Source organism: Haliotis rufescens, unplaced genomic scaffold, assembly GCF_023055435.1.
Source record: "Haliotis rufescens isolate VD_foot unplaced genomic scaffold, xgHalRufe1.0.p SCAF_1, whole genome shotgun sequence".
Classification (NCBI taxonomy): Eukaryota; Metazoa; Mollusca; class Gastropoda; order Lepetellida; family Haliotidae; genus Haliotis; species Haliotis rufescens.
Genome location: NW_025963779.1, coordinates 4094145 through 4115365, shown reverse-complemented (window position 1 = coordinate 4115365; position 21221 = coordinate 4094145). Strand labels below are relative to the sequence as shown.

Here is a 21221-nt window from a genome sequence, read left to right as displayed (position 1 = left end):
GATCCATGAGACGTCGGGTTGACGAGGCCGAACTGTATAGAAGTCATACGTCTTTTGCACTACATGAATATATATATATCGTTTCATTGTGATCAATACATTGCGCAATTCTCTTGAATACCTATATTTAAACATAAACGATATCAGCGGCCTCGTTTTATCCTGGAGTGGCGTTGTATGGGTCATTATGCACCAGGTATTTCCATTGACAAACGTACGCGAGAATCGACGGTCTTAGCTGTTTAGACATTGCCATGGTAGCAAACATTGACTGGATGAATGACTGGAATCAGGTCAAAGTAGAGACAGCTATCACGAGGCCATTCCAACAACAGGGCTTGGTATCTGTGACACCACGCCGCCCGGCTTACTTGATGTCATTCTCCGTGAGACGCGTAACGTGGAATATATTTGGAGGTGGATGTACAGCATAGCGTGTATATAGATACTGGATACTGGACACTACTGATTGGATTCTGATGTGTGTTGTTTTTGCATTAGCACCTACAACGACGTACTTGACAAAGGTAACGCATCAGGTATATATGAACATAGACATTGAAATCATGTTGTCGTTTACATACAGTAATACCATCACAACTTGATGTTAAATGTTGCCAATGTACATTAATTACCCTTAGACAACAAGTAAAGGTGAAGCATGTATGGATATGTCCAGCATTGAAACCCTCATTCTAAGCACAGCATACAGCGTCTGTAACAAGGGACTACGGAGCCCACACACGCAGCAATAGTGATTGACAGCTGAACATGGGTCACATTGAACGGGTCACACGTGAAATCATCAATCGAGCGGACTCATTGTTTATACACCCTTGTTTAAAACCGAGTGTCCGAGTGAGGTGAAACATGACACAAGATTTATTGGGAATCGTTATTTATGCCATCTGGAAATAACGCACTATGACACGGTTGCTATAACACTCTCAGCAGTACTAGTTCAGTGCGTGAATAAACATTGTAGCAGTTACACACAGTGTACACAATGATAAAGTAATCAAGGTCAACAAACCTTATTGTATTAAAGGCCTCCGCCCCACAACGCAGTTCACTGATCACAGACGCATGTAATGTGACATAAGTGACGGCGGTACACAAACTGAGTGTTCCATTATCAGTGTTAATAAAGAAACAAAAGGAGAAATACTTTGAGTTGAATGTACCTCATTTTTAAGTCAATATTTTCAGAATAATAAGTGAGAAAGATTTATTCATAACCGAGAAAAAATAATTAAAAAAAATATGGGTACTGTTATGTACTCATTCCAGAATATATTCATCAGTCGCTTGTGTTGTCTGTATCTATTTCTGTGTGATTTGTCGATCCGGAAGGGGAATCAGTTGCAGTGTCTCAGTCTTCAAACTTGTACCATATGTTCCCGTTCAGATGAAAATACGGCTTGCCTTTGCATGTGTTTGTGACGGGTGCCACCGGTGGAGCAGGATACGCTCACCTTTTCGCGAACACCTGGTGTCATCACTATTTGATAGTGGTTCATAAACACATGCTCATGATATAGTAGGAACCGTACATTCGACTCTGCTTTTAGTAGACATTTCTTATGAATTGTGAAAGGGCTTTGTCGCTTGTATGTATTCATACTCGCTCAGGTTGCACGTCGTGTGCTTGAGAAACAAGTGTACTTTACTATCATGTGATGCTTCTGATATTGATGTAGAGTATGTTATGTTGTGTTGTGGCAACTGGTCATTACATTAACGCAATATGGAGCACAGTATGTTTACATTAGAACTCATAGATAAATATGATGCGCGACCCATGCGTCGTAGCCAATAGTAGAGTAAATAAATAAATAAACGGCTATCAGAGGAGCATTTGTATGAGAGGGTCGTGTAGTCTTATCTCATGATAGTCCTTTCAGGTCATGCTTTTCATGTACATGGTGGATATATGTGCTGTGTCATTGAAGGCGGTGACCAGAGAAAGTTCAGAACCATTCGTCAAAAGTGAAAGCAAATGTCATCTGAAGTGTACTGAGAAAACAACATGTGTAATGTTAGATAAATAAATGTGAATTAGGGGGAAAGGACATTTAGGCAAGAAGTAAGGTGGCTAGTGAGTGGGTGGATGGTTGGGTTTTTGGTGAGCGAGTGAGTTTATCTACATAGACTATGCGTGCAGATGCGGGACGATTATTCATAACGGAGTGGTTTGTATATTCAATCCAGTGTCGATTACATAATTCGGTCACAAACACAACTCAACACAACTCACCACAACCCAACTCCCACATATGCTTCACCAGCCACTATCCGATACTACCACCAGGCACATCCCCACAAAGATTATTCCTTTGTCACTGGTGAAAGTATTCTTCTTCTACATAAGAACGAATCAGGAGGTAATGCTATTACTGATTTGAATGATGTATACAGTGATTATTGTGAAGTTTAGATAGGAAATATTACTTATTTAATATATATATATGACATGAAACCCGATGACTTACTCCCTCCCTCTACGTCTACAGTGACGATGGAGCACCTGGTACGAAGGTACGACTTCATGACGGCGGGCCATGACCAGAGAGTTGACTTCAGCAATGAACAGAGAATAAACTCCGACAAGTACGAGGCGGTGGTGAACGAGGAGGATCTCCTTGGGGCGTTCAGGTTGCTGAGGAAGGGGGTGTGTCGACCGGATTTCCCCGGAGAGAGTTCTGATCAGTTTTATTTCGCTAAAGATGTGCTGGAAAATCTGATGACTTGGTCAGAGTGAGTATTGAACATTTTCCTGGAATTTCATGTCTTTTATCATATCAAAACATGCATACATCTGTCCTACGTTTTTTATCCAACGCGTTTTTTTCAGGGATTTGATGGAAAATGGGAAGATGAAATCCTTGTCCCGCATCCATGACTTCTGCTTCGACTTCCTTCACGACCTGATCCAGCAGGGGCCGGGGACGACACACATGAAGTTGTGGAGCTTGATGTTTGGCAACCGTGGCTTTGGGTTTAAAGAGTATTATCATGTAAGTGCACGTTGCATCTGTATATTGAGAGGTATTATGAAACTGTCCTGACCAATGCCCGTGAAGATTCCGGGGATAGAATAGGTGTTCAGCAACCCATGCTTGCCGTAAAAGATGACCATGCTTGTCGTAAGAGGCGACTAACGGGATCGGGTGGTCAGGCTCGCTGACTTGGTTTATACATGTGATCGTATCCCAATTGGGTGAATCGATAGATTGTCTGGTCCAATCTGGACTGGATTGTACGTCGATTATGTACAGATGGCCGTCATGTAGCTGGGATATTGCTGAGTGCGGCGTTCAACAACAAATAAATAAACAAACAACAAACCTTCATCAACTCAGTTTATCTCAAATCGTAGCATCGGTAAATGCCTCAACACACTCCGTAGCCTTTCTACGGGGAGGTATAGCACATTAGTTTGTGAACCGCCTACCTTAAATACACACTTTGCATAGTTTCCATGGATTAGTATTTGGATTAAACCAAATTTTAGTGTCAGTAAATGCCAAATCCTGAAGTCAGGAAATTCTACACCCTAAAATCAGTAATTGCTGAATCCGAAAGTTAGTAAATGCTAAATCCTAAAGAAACAAATGCTACACTCTAAAGTCAGTAAATGTTAACTCTCAAAGAGAACAGCTACAACATACAAGTGGTCAGCCTGTGTCCTACTAGGACACGGTGGGTAGTGGGTTTAAACCCCCGATTAACCCCGTAAATACTCATCTCAGTGATAAACTATCAACCTGCATTACTAGTATTTGGACTATAAGGTACTATTTAAAGATATGTAACGATTCCCTTACTATGGATATGCAGGACAGGATATGAGTTCACCTCGGACATGATTCGTTATTCCAGACATTTGATGGTCCAGACGATTTCACTGAGAACGGTAATGTCCAGTGAAGCAGTGTTTCACTGTGTTTAGAAGGAGTAAACAGATATGTGCTAACTGCCATGATGATTGATGTATCTGCTCCAAAAGCGCCGGTGCATGTTATTAAGAACAGCACTTTTTGAAGTATCAAGGATTTGGGTTGTTGCCGCATTGAATACTTTACCTTCAATTCGGGTGGGTGTTCACTTGACAATATACACGAATATTCTCGGTGAAAGTTGTCAGGTGTTTTCTGTTTAGAACCTCACAGGAGACAAGCTGAAGAGTCACGTACGGTTTCTGATGAGGGAGTACAGGAGCCGGGAGCCTGGGCCTGACAGAGAGAGGTTCGAGATCACCTTTAGAACAGCCATCGATTACATCGTTGGAAAAGACTGCTTCAAGTGAGTATATAACTGTTATTTCCCATCGGGTTATAAATAACTAATTTGATAAAAATCGTATGTGCACAAGTATGTTGCTTTCTTCCAGGGCGGCAATGTTGACGTTATTCGACAGTGACGTAAGGTCGTAATGACGTCAGACGTAAGGTCGTAATGACATCAGACTAGCAACGACGTAAGAGGTGAAGACATCGTCAGTTGTTGTTTTCTTAGACGGCGGTCGTGTTCAGTGCATGTTTCTAAAGGGGAGTTCAAAATGATTGAGACATAACGGGTAATAAAAAGATTATTACACTCGCATGCACGTCATACTGATTTTACGAAATTCGTGTAAGAATCCATGTATTCACTCGCTTAAAAAACAATAATTCTGACACTCATTTCGTCAAATCAGTATGACACAAATGTTTGTAGTAAGCAAATAAAAAAGAGAAAAGTGTCTACTTGAAAGCTGTATGGGGATACCTCATGACACTGTTAACTCACGGTACCACATGAACATTGACAGTATTACGGCTACATGCATGTTTATCTGTTGTATCATGTATATCAACTATGTGGTGAGGTGAGGTGAAATGGGGTTTAACGTCGCGACCAAGATTATTGCACTTATATAGCGACTTGCATGTACGTGTGTGTGTTTGTGTGGCTGCTTGTACTAGTCCGGACTGAGATACATTTCCGCAGTTTAACATAAATACTCCACTCAGACACAGTATACTGACTCCGAGTCGACCAGTCCTTGTTTTAGCTCCTTAATGCCGAGCGCCAGACAGGGTAACAACAAGTACCATCTTTTAACGTCTTTTGGTATGACGCGGTCTGGGATCGAACCCCGAAACCCGCTCTCAGGGCAGACGCTCTACAACTAGACCACGGAGGCGGTTCAACTATGTGGAGGTTTCAAATCTGCATTAATATAATTTTGTATTCACTTCCAGAAGTTGCGATGATAAGATTGAATGTGCAGTCTCCAAGCCAATAAGAATGCTGTCGTTAATTTCAGAGAGGAAACTTTCAAGGAAATGCAGACAGAGTTCATAGAATTGTACATTTACCTAGAGTTAACGTTCCTGACTCGTTCAAAGGAAGTTCAGGAAATCCACCACCGCATTCCACATAGTCTGTGGTATATATATGACAGGAACATCTTCAAGGTGAGAACACGTTGTGCATACGTGTGAGTGTGAGAGAGAGCGAGCGATAGAGAGATAGAAGAGAGAGAGAGAGAGGGAGAGAGAAGAGAGAATAAAAGATGATTAAAGAGAGGTTAGATGGAGGATAGAGGGAGAGGATAGAGTGTGAGAATAGAGAATAGAAGAGGTTGGATGGAAGAGAGAGAGAGAGAGAGAGAGAGAGAGAGAGAGAGAGAATTTAAAGTTTGTAATCATCCGTTGTTCAGGACATCATTGACCCCGAGATGTACAAACGTTTCCTGAAGCGTCTTGCAGACATCATCTGCCATCTCAACCTCACCACCGAGGAGTCCGAGAAGGTGCTCAAGAGTGTAACTGATATTGTTCAGATGTTGCTGTCAGCGATCGGGTGAGTAGAATCCGTGATACGTGTAGTCAATCAATGTCCCTTAGACATGGTATGTAAGTATAAAGTACGCATGTTAGTACACACGACACATGCAGACAATCAGTGTTCCTTTAGCCCTGACATGTAAGCGAGTACTCACGACACATGCAGACAATCAGGGTTCCTTTAGCCATGTAAGCAGGTGAGCAAGTACCCGCGCCACAATCCATTTCCTTTAAGCATTTGATCTGTTTGTACCAACGACACTGGTCAGCAGTTAGTTGTATCCCTGCCATCTTTAGACCACTGGCGTACTTTTGTGTGACCATACTTGTATCGACCGACTTCTTATGTATTATATAGTTTTCATGGTACCTTGTCCATTTGATAACAAGATTGTTTCACCGTTCTCCCCAATTATCAGTGTATAAATTATAGACCGTCACTTATACCTGTAGCTGTCCAGGGCCCGGTTCCACAAAGCGATCTTGGCGCTAAGATGATCGTAACTCCCATACTTTAACATAGGCTTACGATAGTCGTAGAGCTAAGATGATCGTAACTCCCATACTTTAACATAGGCTTACGATAGTCTTAGCACTAAGATAATCGTAACTCCCATACTTTAACATAGGCTTACGATAGTCGCAGCGGTAAGATGCTCGTTACTCCAAAACTTTAACATAGGCTTACGATAGTCTTAGCGCTAAGGTCGATGTGTGCAAGTGGTCCCAGTTGTTTTGTGACACCCCATTCTCATATTGACCCGCGTACTACTCATACTTAAGTCATATCTACGATTTCCAGAAGGCTCAAGGTCATCTCCTCTTTAGACTGTCTGCCCACCACAGCCTTTACTAATCCTGCGATTATATCATTCCAGCAAGACGTTCATGCTGCACAAAGTTCACGCAGACATCATGGACTTTGTGACTGCGATCTGCACCAGGAAAGCAGGGAGCCCCATCCACCCCATTATAAAGGCTGTTGGATATTTCCTGTTCCACACAAAGGAGGAGAAGGCCAAGCCTACTATAACGGTGCGAATCACATAGACAACCACCCGAGTGGACATCACAATTGCCGGGCAAAGGAAAGTATACACCCATGTTTTTTGGTGGCTAAAATTAAGCAAACAAGAACTTGTTATTCGATGGTGATGTATTTGATACGGGTATCATAGTTGTGTTTTGAACGTTATGTCTGCAGTGTTTCGGCGACACTTTCAAGTGTATGCTTTCATTTGCCCGGCAGTTTATTAATGGTTATTGTGTTTGCAAAGCGAACATGTTTCTTTAACGTTTTTTCAGTGTTCACCTTACCGAAGTACTATTAGCTATACGCTGTCAGACTTTCGGGCCTCCCATTTGTCTGCTCACCGCGACAGATGCTGCGTAACGTTGCATGATTTGTAATCCTTGCAATTTCTCTACTTATTAAGGGCAACTCTGAGCTGTTCACTGTGATGGCGAGGAAGCTGATTGACCTGTTGACCAACCTGGAGGACCACACCCTGATGCGGGTCAAATTTGTTGACGCAGCTGTATATGATGTTCTTATAAAGGCCATGAACAAGTAGGTCCCGTGTTCATGCTAACCAGATATATCCAGAAAAAAATAATAAAAAGTATATATCTCTACAGGCAATGAAAGCAATGTTTCCTATAATACATATTTTCGTAAATATCACATGTCTATTGTATGCGCGGTTCAGATATTTGACTCTAACATTCACCCAATACTGACGTATGGGTATAAATTGGAGGATTAAAAACAGAACAACTATTTTACGCAAATTTTGTCAAATGTTGGTGGAAAATAACAGATATCATAAGAAATTGTTACAATGATAGGATCGTGTCTGACGAATACATTAGACTTCTTTTAGTCAGGAGACAGGATTTGCTTTTTTGTATAGATTACGGAACACCAAATTCAGAGACACATTTTGTAAAACTATATTCAACCAATGAATTTGCACCTGAGAAACATATACTCGAGTTTGAACAAGAAATGGGTACATCTCATGATGTATTTAGCTTACCAGAACAAATTGATGACGTACGTGGCAAGCGAATCAACATAAAAGCATTTCATTGACACATATTGTCATAGATGTGATTATCATGTTGACGTTGGATAGCATTGTTAGTTAGCATCACTGCACTAATTGTTTGATCAAAGAACTTGGAAAAGTGACATATCAAACAATGCCATATTTTAGGCCAGTATGTTAACTGAACAAAATCTGCCAAAACAATTATAACTACTATCAACGTTTAACTTGACTCTAAAACCTGAAGACATGTCCATTCCTCTTTTGCACTGGATTCCAAAGTCACATAAAACTCCATACAAAGAGAGATATATTGCTGGATCCACAACATGTACCACCAAATCCCTGACTCCACGATTAACCACAATTCATAATACAATCAATGAATGCCTTTCTATATATTCACAGAAAATAGTTGAGAAAAGTGGAGTTAATATCATGTGGATTCTCAAAAACACATAGGATTTGCTTAAAGTTTTGCAATATCTCAGAGAAGCATCAAGTTCAATTCTGTCAAACCATTTGATTTGACCACCTTGTACACCACTATCCAACATGACTAACTTGAGGAAACACTCCATTCCTTGATCCATGGGGCATTTGTTAAACGTGGTGACCATACATCTATGTGAAGGTTGAGGGTAGGACATCTTCTAGGCAAGAAGTAGGTATCCCCATGGGTACCCCCATGTGCTCCCCTTCTTGTCGATCTGTTTCTTTATGCATATGAATCAGAATTTCTGCTCGGATTGGTCGAAACAAGGTAATTTGGCCAAGAGAACTTAAGCTTCATGTATATCAACTATCTGATATCATTCAATAACGGTCAAATAGCAAATTCCCTTTCACCACTGATGTCCCCACCTGAAAATATAGGAGACCAGTAAAACTGCCTCAGCTGTTTAATATTTAGATCTATGCATAGCAGAGTGACAAGACACTCTCAACAAGACTGCATTACAAGAGGGACGACGTTGCAATACTCAACTTTCCCTTTATGTCGAACACTATTCCTGCAACTGCAAATTACTTTTCACAACTCATGACGTACAATCAAGCGTGCCCTTTCGGCGAAGATTTCCAAGAGCATAACTCGACTCTTGCACAAAAGTTGTTTAATCAAGGTTACAACATTCAAGGCCTCAGTAAAGTTTTATGGTGGATAATGGTTTTTTCTGGTGTGTTGCTTAAGCATATGTTTGTGCCCCCGGTGGGGCACGATACGTTCATATACATTGATACATTTAGTCGGCTTCTTTCAAGTTTTAATTTAATCCTAATGAATTTGTTGCAAATTATCAATCAATACGTTTAATTAAATACGTTTGAGCTTCAATATGTTTTATATGTATCATGCGTAATACGTGTCTATGTATGAACACTTGACTGTACTTTTGACTATGTGGCGTCACATACATTTGAAAGAGAACTACATATTGTGAATATGTTGCAGAACTCCTGAACACCGTAGGTTGATGATAGACCTGATGAAGGCATGTCTACGGATCAACCAGCCGATGACAGCCAAGGCGGCCTATAATTGCGTCAGGGAAGCTGAAAAGTTTCTGAAATGGAAGGTGCCATAATCAGCGACCACGTTAGTGTCGCTATATTATTATCCTACACATCCTACACAGAATTAGAATCAACATCTATAACTAGAATTGATACATTGTATGCAGAATGTATCAAAGGGACTTTTTTAAAGATTTCAAAAATTTAAACTAGACTTATCCTATTTTTCATACAACCTAAACATTGAGAATTAATCCAAAATAAGAAATATATAATGTAAGAATTCAAGAAATTAATGTGTCATGCTATGGAATCTGTGGTACCATGATCTTGATGATTGTTTTCAGGAGCATGTGAACGATGCGCATGAGATTCTGGACATCTTGATGACAGTCCGAGTGTTTGGAGAAGAGAAAGAGATCAAGGAGTTTGCTGAATCCTACAAAAACTTTTGCAGTTACTTCGCCGATCAATTGAAGTAAGGTTACAATTACCCATATGTATAAGTGAAATTGGTTTACAAAACGTGTATGTTCACCTGCAAGGAAAGATTTACATTGAGGAACAGGTTTTCATGTCAATTATGATTTCAAGCTTGAAAATCTCTTGTGACATCCCGTAGAGATTACGGGTTAGAATATGGCGTTTCCGACTCTGGGACGTCCGTGTCATCGTGCCCTGATGGATCGGAACGGTGCTCATGCTTTCAGTCACTGGCTATCCTTGTCCAGACTCCATTATACAGTCCGCCATCACTAGTCCAGAACAACACTCCGAACCAGTAAGCTATGGGGTGATCCAATCTCTGCAGAGATGTATCGTACTAGAGTAAATATCTCATGTTAAGTACGTCTTTGTATATCGTGGGTGCTGTACCTACATTGTGAAACACGTTTGTATTTACTTGCAAAGTGAAAAACGTGTGCTTTTACCTACTTTGTGAAACACGTATATATAATAGTACGCATGCTCTCTTGAATTCCACCCTTCATGATGCCAGATTCGTCTCTGTATGTATTCACAGAGACTGATTGCATAGAGATTCTCTTCAAACGCAGCCGCGTGACAGAGGCATGAAGAAGCCATAGGGTAGACAATACCCGATCATAGTATGAGCAATTATCCATGCTGTTGGGATACAATAACACGCAAAAGTCACATGGAAACTAAGAATTGGCCTTTCCTGATCGCCACATGACCTTAGTACTATCAGTATACAGTGACACGTGCCTTAACCATCCCCACTTTAGCCCCTTCGCGGTGCTTTGAAACTTGGAAACCCAGAGAACACGGATGAAAGATGTACTGGTGCGAGTGATGTCACGCAAGGTAACCTTTGGTTTGATTGGTTCAGCGTAAACTATATACATTTTGTTTCCAGGAGGGATCGTATAATTCCCCAAATGGTTGACAAAATGGTCGAATTTAGTTTGAAAATTCTCGAGAGGAGAGAAGGGCGCCTGTTCGAAGCTGGACGTGAAGTTGCAGATGAAATAGAGTTCATCGGAAAGGTGAGTATACTTGTAAATGGCGACTTCTGGACTGACGACAATCCTGGTAATTGTTCTTCTAAACAGTTTTTATCTTTGGTGACAGTAGCCATCTTGCAGTTGTTCTTGTCTTTTATGGGTTTATAACACAGGATTTTAATATTTGTTCTATTGTATCTTTTCAGAAAAACAAGGACCTGATAATGTCGACGTTTTCCAATCTGCTGCCCTTCCTGAAGGATCCCAACTTTCCCTGGAAAGCCGACTGGTTCGGTTATTCGGGCAGGATTGTTAGCAAGCTTGCCTCGAGCTCGATTGAAGCCTTGTGAGTTGTACATGTACACTGCACGGATATATAGAAACTGACACAGGACGAAATAGGCAAAATGTGATATTTGTACAAAGTGTTAAAACTGACATATACACTATATACTGTAACGTACAACTTGACTGAGATGAAGTGTAATTGACAGACCCAAACAGATTAAAGATACATTGACAGACCCAGACAGATTAAAATAAACCTAATGACAGATTAATGCTAACTGATGGCTAACGCCAATTCTTTATCTTGCAGAGAGCCAAAAAGCATTACTGAAAAGGACCTAAGTGTCATTGCCTACTTTGTGATGACGGTGATGAAGGGAGACTTCATTGATGAGGAAACTAACACACCAAGCACAATCTACTTCCAGCTGTACTGTTCGGTCGCGACACAATTTCTGAGCCTTGTAAGTAGTTTAGTTTCAACATTATTCGCCTATAAATGGACGCGTTGTATGAGAATACTTTCATGAAATAGTTAACCAGAACCATAGTCATGGTTGAACAAGAATTCGAACCTACGATTATAAATTCTCGTATGTATAAGGGATGCATCTCTGCACAATGACTTCTACTGATAGAGTCCTCTGGTTTGATGAGTTCCACACTCTACATGGTATAATCCACGTAGTTTCATCTGCCTGATACTTCACGGGGTTTCGGCTAATATTTGTTGGTTTTAATATAATCTGCTTGGACAGTAATCAACGCCTTTTGAAACCTCTGATTGAGCAATCAAAATCTGTTATGTTCCAACGTCATGGTAGAATTTGATATAACCCATCTATTCACTCATACCTTATATAGAAGGAATAGTAATATCCCAGGTGATATATTTGCTACACATTATCACACAGTCAACCTACATGCGTTACTTGTATCATCATGGAACCTTCTTCTCCCTAAGCTGGACGACCAGGAGAAGATGCAGCGAGCCATCCTGGTGGTGAGAGAAATCGTCAACTTGCTGTCTCACGAATATAGCGAAGTTTCTGACATGGCCATGGCCCAGGTCAGCGTCGTTGTGGGGAATGGGTCAAAGATCATGGCACCGTTCTTTCCCAAGCTGATGGACGTCTACATGGACACAGAGAATTCCACATTGTTATGTATGTTTTACGTTTCGACTTTACGTGAATAATGTCATATTTCCTTCATGCAACAAAAGGTTGCTTTCATACGAGCTGTCCTTCTTTCGTTCATCTTGGAATTTGTTAATGAGGACGATTTCACGGATGTGTCTGTCGTGGAAAAAACCTAATGTTAAACCTATATTAGTACTGAGACTCTCTTGTTTGAAGGGAAATGATAATGTATGTCACTTTGGGTTATGAATTTAGGACGAGGTAAGCAGTTGCTTGTATCTGTGCATACTGTGAAACTCCGTTATCTCGACGTGATTAAAACCAGTTTTTTACCGCTTTCGAGAAAGGAGATATATATGCAGTATTGCAATATGATATATCATCACACGTTTAGTCTAGACCTCTTTCAACATCTACATGTAGAATAAGGTGGACGTTACCGCGGCCACCGTATGGATTCCGGGTTAGAATAGGTTTACGTGTCATCGTACACCGACGGCGTGGCTCGTTGCTCACAATATCTATCTCTTGATTGTCCAGATTGTACAGACTCGATTCTTTACCATCCACCGTCATACAGTTGAAATATAGGTGAGTGTGGCGTTTAAACAACAAACAAACACACACCCAATCATACGATTTCATGATCCTTAAATTTGTTCATAAGGACGATTTCAGGGAGAGACTTCATTATATTACAAATACCTTGACTGGTTTTTTTTTCAGATCCCCTTAGTCAAATCTACCCACACTACCCCAACCTTCAAGATCAACAATTCCAAACTCTCTTCGAGTTAATCGACACCCCAGAACGGTCGTCTGTATTACACTGGTGTACAGAGATAGCCAAGAAACAACCGAATGTAAGTGTAATAGTGAAGTATAATCAAGTGTTAGTGGATACAAACCGTTTTATAGCGGTGGGTAATATATACTTAACGCTATGTGTTGACCAAAATGAAACCATAATTTATCCAGAAATCTGTACGCAAAAGAATTCAGTGTGAAACCAACAAACCACAAAAAATGGTAGACAATTAATACTTGTAGTGTTAAGGTGTACGAATCAATACCAGTTACTGCACAAAAATTACAATAGCAATACCCAACATATATACTTCAACACCACTGCTTACATTATATATTACTATATTCTTGACAACCAATTATTGTCAAAACACAATGCCATAAACTTCTACCGAATCTTAGCAGAATCAATGTCATACAATCACAACACTGTTCATCACATTACACTGCAGCCCTATAACAATATGGAATAAAATACGGGAACGTATGCATTGAATGTCAAATCAAAGGTAAAGACGTGCATGCTTACATCTGTGATTGAACCCGATTAGGACCAAATTGCCCCGGACAACATTTGTTTTGGCATATTCGTGATGAGGCTGCTGATGTTAGCTCCACGCATCGTGAGCACCACCACTCTGCAGAGCTCAAAGATTTTATCCAGATTGTGATGCAATCGGACATAAATTCAAGGTTAATCCCACAGATTTCAATGGTATAAGTCAGGATTTGTGGCTAGCCAAGGCTGACCAGATGTTCTTTTTCATAAAATAAACTCAACCGACACACGAGCTGTGCATGGCTATATGTTATGTTGTAAACTGTCGCTCAATCCTACACTCAAAGGGTTCGACGGCAGGCCTCATAACCACATCAACCCCTGTGAGTCAGTCATCAAGATTGGTAACGTCGGTCACTCTGAACAGCTGTAGGTGATGATAGCCCAAATCATCAGAGAGCCACCACCATATTGATCTTGAGTTAAATCGGTATACTGCTGCTAGCTCTCACACATTTTCTAATTGTTCCTTAACATATTCATGGCAGCATCACTGTGAAAGAAATATTTCATTTAAAATATTAACACATAATAAAAAGATATTGAAATGTAGTTCTTGATTTACTTAGATTAAGTGAAGCAAACGTTGCAATGAAATGTCCGAAAATCCGACAGGCAACAAGTGGCAAGGATATATTTGTTAACATTGAGATACATTTATCTGACCGTTATTCTATCACAACTATGGTAACCGCATCGATACCTTTGTTCGTGGCATCAAATAACAAATCATTTCTCTACCCTTCACGGTTGTGACAATCCGACACAAACTGAAAATTGACAAAATACAAAAGGCTCAATTGAAACAATAGATTAATCTCTAAAATTAAAAAAAACAAAACAACAAATGATTGATTAAACATTATAACAAATTATAATGACAAATATATCACAATTTAAAATGGTAGGAAGGAAACGTTTATGCAAATGACCATGCACTTTGATCAGAATGGTGTACCATACATGTAACTATCCAGAGATATTTGAACTATTTCCAGTTGTTCACTGAGGACCATATTGCAAAGCTGATTGAGGAGATGTTCCAAGGCGATGAAAGGATGCAGGCAATGTATTTGATGGTCATGGAACCACTCTCCAAGAAGATGCCAAGAAAGCTCATCCCCAACCTGAAAACCCTGATGGAAGGCGATGTTAACTCCCAATATGGTGCCAAGTATCAACTCTTCGTTGTTCTGAAGAATGTGGCCATTATGAGTGACGATGAGGTACATTGTTCTTAATATATTCAAATCTCAATACACTGCGGCTTACAAAACACTAAATTGGCACAAACATGATGGCAAATCCTTTCAAACATCAAATTTAGAATGCAAACAATATATTCTGCTCGATCCCATTAACAGAACGAACTAGAGTGCCTTTAAATTCTTCACATGATCATTGTTAAATATGAAACATAAACGCCAAAAAATCATTTAAGAATTGACTTTCACTTTGTGTGAGTTCATTGGAGTATGAACCTTCATAGAGTGAGGGCCTAACTGTATGAACGTAGGATCAATTGGCCTATCATTGAAAGGTGATTAAAGATGTATCAAACAGACACTAAGGTAAAGTCATAGATTACTGTAGACAGTCACTGCCAGCAAAGACACGGATCCAGTCGATACTACCATAGTTTGGATGTGCATTTCTTCGTTTTGTTCACTAGGATGGGTCGTAGCAAGGATATTCGAGAACGATCATGCAGTCAAACTCTCTAGCGTTTCAGAATGTATACTAAAACGCTGAGTTCAAGATAAAAGGGTCTAAATGATCAGAAAGAACGCTTCTGTGCATATTCGTGCTCGGGAATTCCCAGGGGTTCCCCCAGGATGTGGAAGTAGTCCGTCAGTGTCTACGTCATTTCAAGAACACGATCTCTGGAAAAACGTATGAACGTCAAGTTGTGTCTTTCATAAACTTATGAACGTCAATTTCGCGGTCAGGTGACCGATTTCTCGTCTAATTGACTGAGGTACTGAGGAACTATTCAATTACGATTTTAAGAAATTAATTTAGGGTTTCAGTTTAGTGGCACAAACAAAATATATGGCACATGATAGTACTGTGCTAGCAAAGTACGTGTTTGAGTGACAAATCATGTTTGAATATAGATGTGGGATTTCAAGCTGGCCTTGGTGGCAAACGTGGATGAGACTTGTTTTATTTTTGCTGGACTGTTCGTACACGTAGAAACACTTGATCCAGTACTGCACTCTATGGAATACTGAAAGGGACATTCTCGCGTTCTCGCGATTTCAAGATCAGTTTCTCTATCAGTTGATCGACATCAATAACTTATGTTGGTTTGTGTTAAAATATAACACACCTCAAATAAATAAATATCATTATTATAAAACCCATTTATCACACAGATAGAGGACCTAAATCTATAACGTAACTTGGACAAAAAGCGGTAAGGCTGTTACGGTTATAACGGACTCAAAGGGGCCACTAAATTTAGTTCATAATAACCGTAGTTCGTTATAAGCACATTTACAGCATATAAGCAGCAAATGGAGGGGACCAAAAACAGTTCGTTATATCCGTCAGTTCGTTATAAGAGTGTTCGTTATGAACTAGTTTACACTATTACATATATCAATTTAGACAATTGAATAGCCAACAGCTCGGTACAGGCATTAATTACGTACATGTTCGTAACACAGGCTGTGGCAGAGGAAGTGATGGCATATCTAGAGAAGACCCTTCGAGATCCTGAAGACGACATGGTGACTTCCTCCTGTCTCAATGAGATGCGTGCTATAGGTGGTGTATACCGACCACTGTTGGAGCGTCGTAAACCAGCCATAGGGGACTTGAGGAAACGATCTACTGTCCAGACAACAAAGGATCAGTGTACCTTTATCTTGGATGTTCTGGAAGGAAGAAGGTGAGAATACTATGGCACTGTCAAAAACTTCATAAAGGTCTGAAAATTATGCCTGGTAGAACTTGTGGAGTTCTTCGAAACACTTGAAGTAAAATTACATATTTTACTACTTTCCAAACTATAACTTTCATTACAGCAATGCGTCACTGATCCGTTCATTGAAAGTCGCTTCTCTGACAATATACTATGTTAATATACCTACAGCCTGGAGTCCCTGGCTGAAGAGATCAAGGATGTAAAAGAAGATGTGGAGGAACTGGACACACGAGTGACCAGGACTGAGGTTGGCCTGGTGCTGCTCAACCAAGAGGTGGGTGAGCAGCGGGAGGAGCTGGATGGGGTCAAAGTCGATGTTAAGGCTCATGGCGAGAAGATTGGCCAACTGGAGGAGACAGTGGATGACACCAAGGCTAAAGTGGAGGAACTCGATGGAAAGGTAAGCATGGTTTGAAAGGAGTGATCCTCGAATTTTTCAAGAATAACGATGTAAAAACACGAAATTTTGTATGGTAATGAACAATATCTAAACCATCTGTTCCTTTCAATATAATATGGAAAATTGCTAATACTGTTACGTTTACTACTGATGATGCTTGTAAAGTAAACAAAGATCATTGGAGACTAATTTGACAACTCTCTCTTTCATCAATCATCAAGACACTCAGTCATGCTCCCTTCTGGGCAAGAGACGTGGCCAAACTGCTCCACCCTGAAGACCTTCTGGACTGGACACTTCTCTCTAGACGTCTTGGCTACACCAATGATGACATCAGGAGCTGGGCTCAGATGCACGACCCATGTATGGCCATGCTGAATGAATGGTACGCCACTCGGAAGACGAGGGAAGCCACATACGCTGTGCTGACTGCACTGCAAGAGATGGACAGGATGGATGCCGCTGTGATCGTGGAGAATGCAATGAAGATGACAGGTAAATACATGAATTGTATATTTTTTATCATATGTTTACCAACCGTTATGTAAATGTTTAATCATTTTTGAAGATCACAATTCCCACTACTAAATTAATGTAGAAGAATAATATTGTTATTTTTGTATTTTCTCCAACAGCTTTATCCTGGCGTTGCAGCAGTTGTCACCATTAAAGGAAAGTTCAATTGTTACAATGTCTTATAATCACGTATTGATGTCTTGTCAACATAGTTTTAAGATAATAGAATGGCCACATGTTTTATTATTTTCTCAGAAGCTGTAGTCGAGGACGAAGAGTTTGAGTACCCAGAGCCTCCAGAGGTGTTCATCAGCTACCAGTGGGGAATCCAGAACGAGGTGAAGCTTCTGAAGCTGCACCTGGAGAAGGCGGGCTTCACGTGCTGGATGGACATTGGTCAGATGGGAGGCGGAGACAAGCTGTTCGAGAAGATTGACAAGGGAATCAGGGCAGCCAAGATCGTCATCTGTTGTGTCACTGGCAAATATGCCAAGTCTCCAAACTGCAATAGAGAGGTATGTGTCCGGATAATTTCCATTGACATTAAAGTCTATTTTCTAACAACATCAAAGTTTCAAGTGTTCCACAAAAGAATATTTAATAATCCATGACATCATTCATCTGGGGGTTAATAATTTCAATTGCTGAGAAACTGTGACGAAAAGGCGTATTGTGTTCGAAATGTGTTCGATGAAGTGCATTGATTTTTATATGGACATGTTGTGTTTTGGCTTAAGGTGAACCTCTCGGTAAGCCTGGGTAAGCCCATCATCCCTCTGTTGATGGAGAAACTATCATGGCCACCACCAGGCTCAATGGGGCCAATCTTCAGTGAGTATCTGTTCATCCGATTCTTCACCCGGCCTGGGGAGGAGACGGGTGACGTCAGGTACTGGTCAGCAGCCAAGTTCCAGGAACTCCTGATGCAGGTCAACTACAACAACGTCAAGCCGGAGGAACAGAAGGTGGAAAAAGGTGGGCAAATTGGGAAGCATAGATAGCGAGAGGGTGTGTGTGGATATTTATGTAATGCATAATTCAGTGAAGATATTCCAGATATGTTGGATTTCAACTTTCACCCGGTATGCTGAAATGATAGTTACATTCGAATGATGAGAAAGTTATCTTAAACATTTCTGAAATCTACCTAATAATCTATTATTGTTGAAACTCAAATGAATTTGAAAGAACGCCATAACATATATTTTTTTCACACAAAGAATACAAGAACTGGTGGTGTCCTGTGGCTGAAGTAATCAAAATAGAAAAGAAGGATGTGAAGGCGATGACGGCCACCAGTCAGCAGAAACAGGAGGAGGTTGAAGTAGGTGGAACAGACCGAATATTTGATTAACTATAGTTTACTTCTTATACTTTTGCCGTGGTCACATTTGTGGATCACAGGCTTATATGTTCATTCTGAACTGCAGTTATCTGAGTTTTGTTTGCATATAAAAACGAGGAATAAAAGTGTTACCTTCAGATCATGAAATCTTTTCACTTTTTGATAGTGATTCACTAATGCGTGCTATAGTTGGATGATATACAATGGATTCTGCTTTTGGCAAAGATTTCCTTATGACTGTGGAAAGGGTTTTGTTCCGTTTATTACAATATTTAAAGTCGCATCATTGTTGGTAAAATATTTTGTACATGCTTAGAGGTGATTAAATATACTGTTTATGTGTCACATATTCACTGTTTCCGTGTTTATTTGTTACAGTCTGGAGCAGCCTCTCCTGATGTATTCATCTCCTACCAGTGGGGAAAACAGAAGCAGATTCAACTCATGTACAAGCGTCTAACTGAGATGGGCTTCACCGTCTGGATGGACATCTACCAAATGGGAGGTGGGGACTCCCTCTATGACAAAATTGACAAGGGTGTGCGGGGGGCAAAGATCGTGCTCACGTGTGTCACCTCGAAGTATTCTCTGTCAGCCAACTGCAGGAGGGAAGTCAGTCTCGCTGATGCCCTCAAGAAGCCAATAGTGCCTCTGTTGCTGGAGAAGATGACATGGCCACCATCTGGTCCGATGAGCATGGTGTTCACTCAGCTTCTGTACATCAACTTTGCCAAGGATGAATCTGTTCAGGAAAGATGGGATGGAGAAAAGTTTGATGAACTATTGACCAAATTAGATCAGTACGTGCCGAATATTATTGTGTCAGGTGATGAGGAACCAGAAGAACCTGTTCCGTCTACTGAAGTGAATATTGACGATAAGGAGGACACACCACCATCGACCCCAGAGCCCGAACAACCACCACAAAAACAGCAGCCGTCTCAACAACAGCAACAACCACGAACAGAAAGGATTCCACAGCAGTATCAGCAACCTCCTCCACAACAACCCCCGCCACAATCCCAGCCGCAGCAACAGCCCCCGCCTCAGCAGCAACCACAGAGACATCAACCACCGCCCAGTCAACCAGAGCAAAAGAAGTCAAGGTCCTGCTTGATATTGTAGAAACACATTTAGCCTTTCCCGAACACTTGGTTTCATCAGTGATCCATCCACATAGTTTTTACTTCTATTTTGCCCTGTTCGCCCATTGGTGTCGGTTTCAGCGGACTGGATATTCTTGTGTTGATGTTTAATTTAAAAGCAAACCGTGACAAACTGTCAATAAAAGCGATAAAACCCTTTCCACGTTCATAAGAAACCTCCGCCTTAAGCAGTCATTTCAGTTATTTATCTTCTGCTATTTTTTTCCGTCTTTTGATTTAATCGTTGCTAGTATACACTTTTCAACACAGAAGGCCTACCTTTTTCTGATTAGTGTAGATACTTTTGCATTGTTTACTTTAACCAACGAGGCGCCAATAGTGAACTGAACACTTCTACAATTTACCCATAGGAAGAGAGATGCCAAGCTGTATATTATGTATATGTGTAATTGATTTTCGTCATCTTGTCACATAGAAAACCAATGAAATAATATAGTTTAGTGTGTTCATAATATTACAAATACATGGCAGAAACACTTGTAATACAGTACATGTATTTCCATGTATTCTTAATACTACATAGTGTGTTATTAGCGTAATGTGATTGGCACGAAACGGGAATCTGCACTCAAAGAAGTGTTATTTGAGTGAGTGTAATAAATATAATATATAATATGAGATAATAATGTTAATAATCATATTGATAATGTGTGCGTGCGAATCATTGATCGATTTGTTAATGGGTTAAAAGCGTGTTTGTGGACATAAACTGTGATGTTACTGGCTGCCGAATGTAAATACTCCATCCACAAATTACTTCTTGAAACCGTCCATGATGCGTCATATAATTCTGTATGCCTAACTGTGATACCCATGGTTTGTATCTATTTAAAAAAAGATTTTACAAACGTAAACAAAAAATTACTAAACTGAAAACAGTCGCCGAAACACTGCAAACACACATCCAAAACACACATCCGAAACGCGCATCAAAAACATAACCATGCAAAAAACATTTCTTGTTTGTTTCTTTTTAGCCACCATCAAACATGAGTGTATACGTTCTTAGGCCTGGCAGTGAATGTGTTTCTAATCTCGTCTCCACTGTGTACGAAGCTGCTGTTGATTATTGTCAAGTGCTTATTTATGCCAATACTGTGTCTTATACAGAGAACTATACACCGAATAAATGAGACTGAAGTCTGATCACCTTGGTCATGTTGCATAATGATCTCACGTTTGGACGTCGCATCAAAG

At 40.4% G+C, this 21221-nt stretch overlaps 1 protein-coding gene across 2 annotated transcripts; it reads left to right on the top strand.

Moving 5' to 3' along the window:
• Nucleotides 1–152: 152 nt before the first annotated feature.
• Nucleotides 153–20162, top strand: LOC124147000. 2 transcript variants are annotated; one of them, XM_046517588.2, is made up of 23 exons: nt 153–527; nt 2514–2757; nt 2855–3017; nt 4163–4305; nt 5312–5462; nt 5708–5850; nt 6713–6869; nt 7271–7404; nt 9339–9462; nt 9748–9878; nt 10782–10911; nt 11076–11215; nt 11468–11621; nt 12122–12323; nt 13026–13162; nt 14664–14891; nt 16338–16561; nt 16766–16997; nt 17219–17492; nt 17769–18028; nt 18251–18488; nt 18734–18837; nt 19237–20162. In XM_046517588.2, the coding sequence occupies exons 2-23, from the start codon at nt 2519–2521 to the stop codon at nt 19981–19983; spliced, it is 4455 nt and encodes a 1484-aa protein (XP_046373544.2). In that variant the 5' UTR covers nt 153–527; nt 2514–2518; the 3' UTR covers nt 19984–20162. The 2 variants fall into 2 exon arrangements, with proteins under 2 accessions (XP_046373544.2, XP_046373545.2); XM_046517589.2 differs by having other exon boundaries at nt 153–539.
• The last annotated feature ends 1059 nt before the right edge of the window (nt 20163–21221 follow it).

Coding starts and splice junctions, on each gene's coding strand:
- LOC124147000 (XM_046517588.2), top strand. CDS start 2,519: ATGGAGCACCTGGTACGAAGGTACGACTTCATGACGGCGGGCCATGAC. Junction 11,622..12,121: donor CGACACAATTTCTGAGCCTT/GTAAGTAGTTTA, acceptor CTTCTCCCTAAG/CTGGACGACCAGGAGAAGAT. Junction 18,838..19,236: donor AGAAACAGGAGGAGGTTGAA/GTAGGTGGAACA, acceptor TATTTGTTACAG/TCTGGAGCAGCCTCTCCTGA.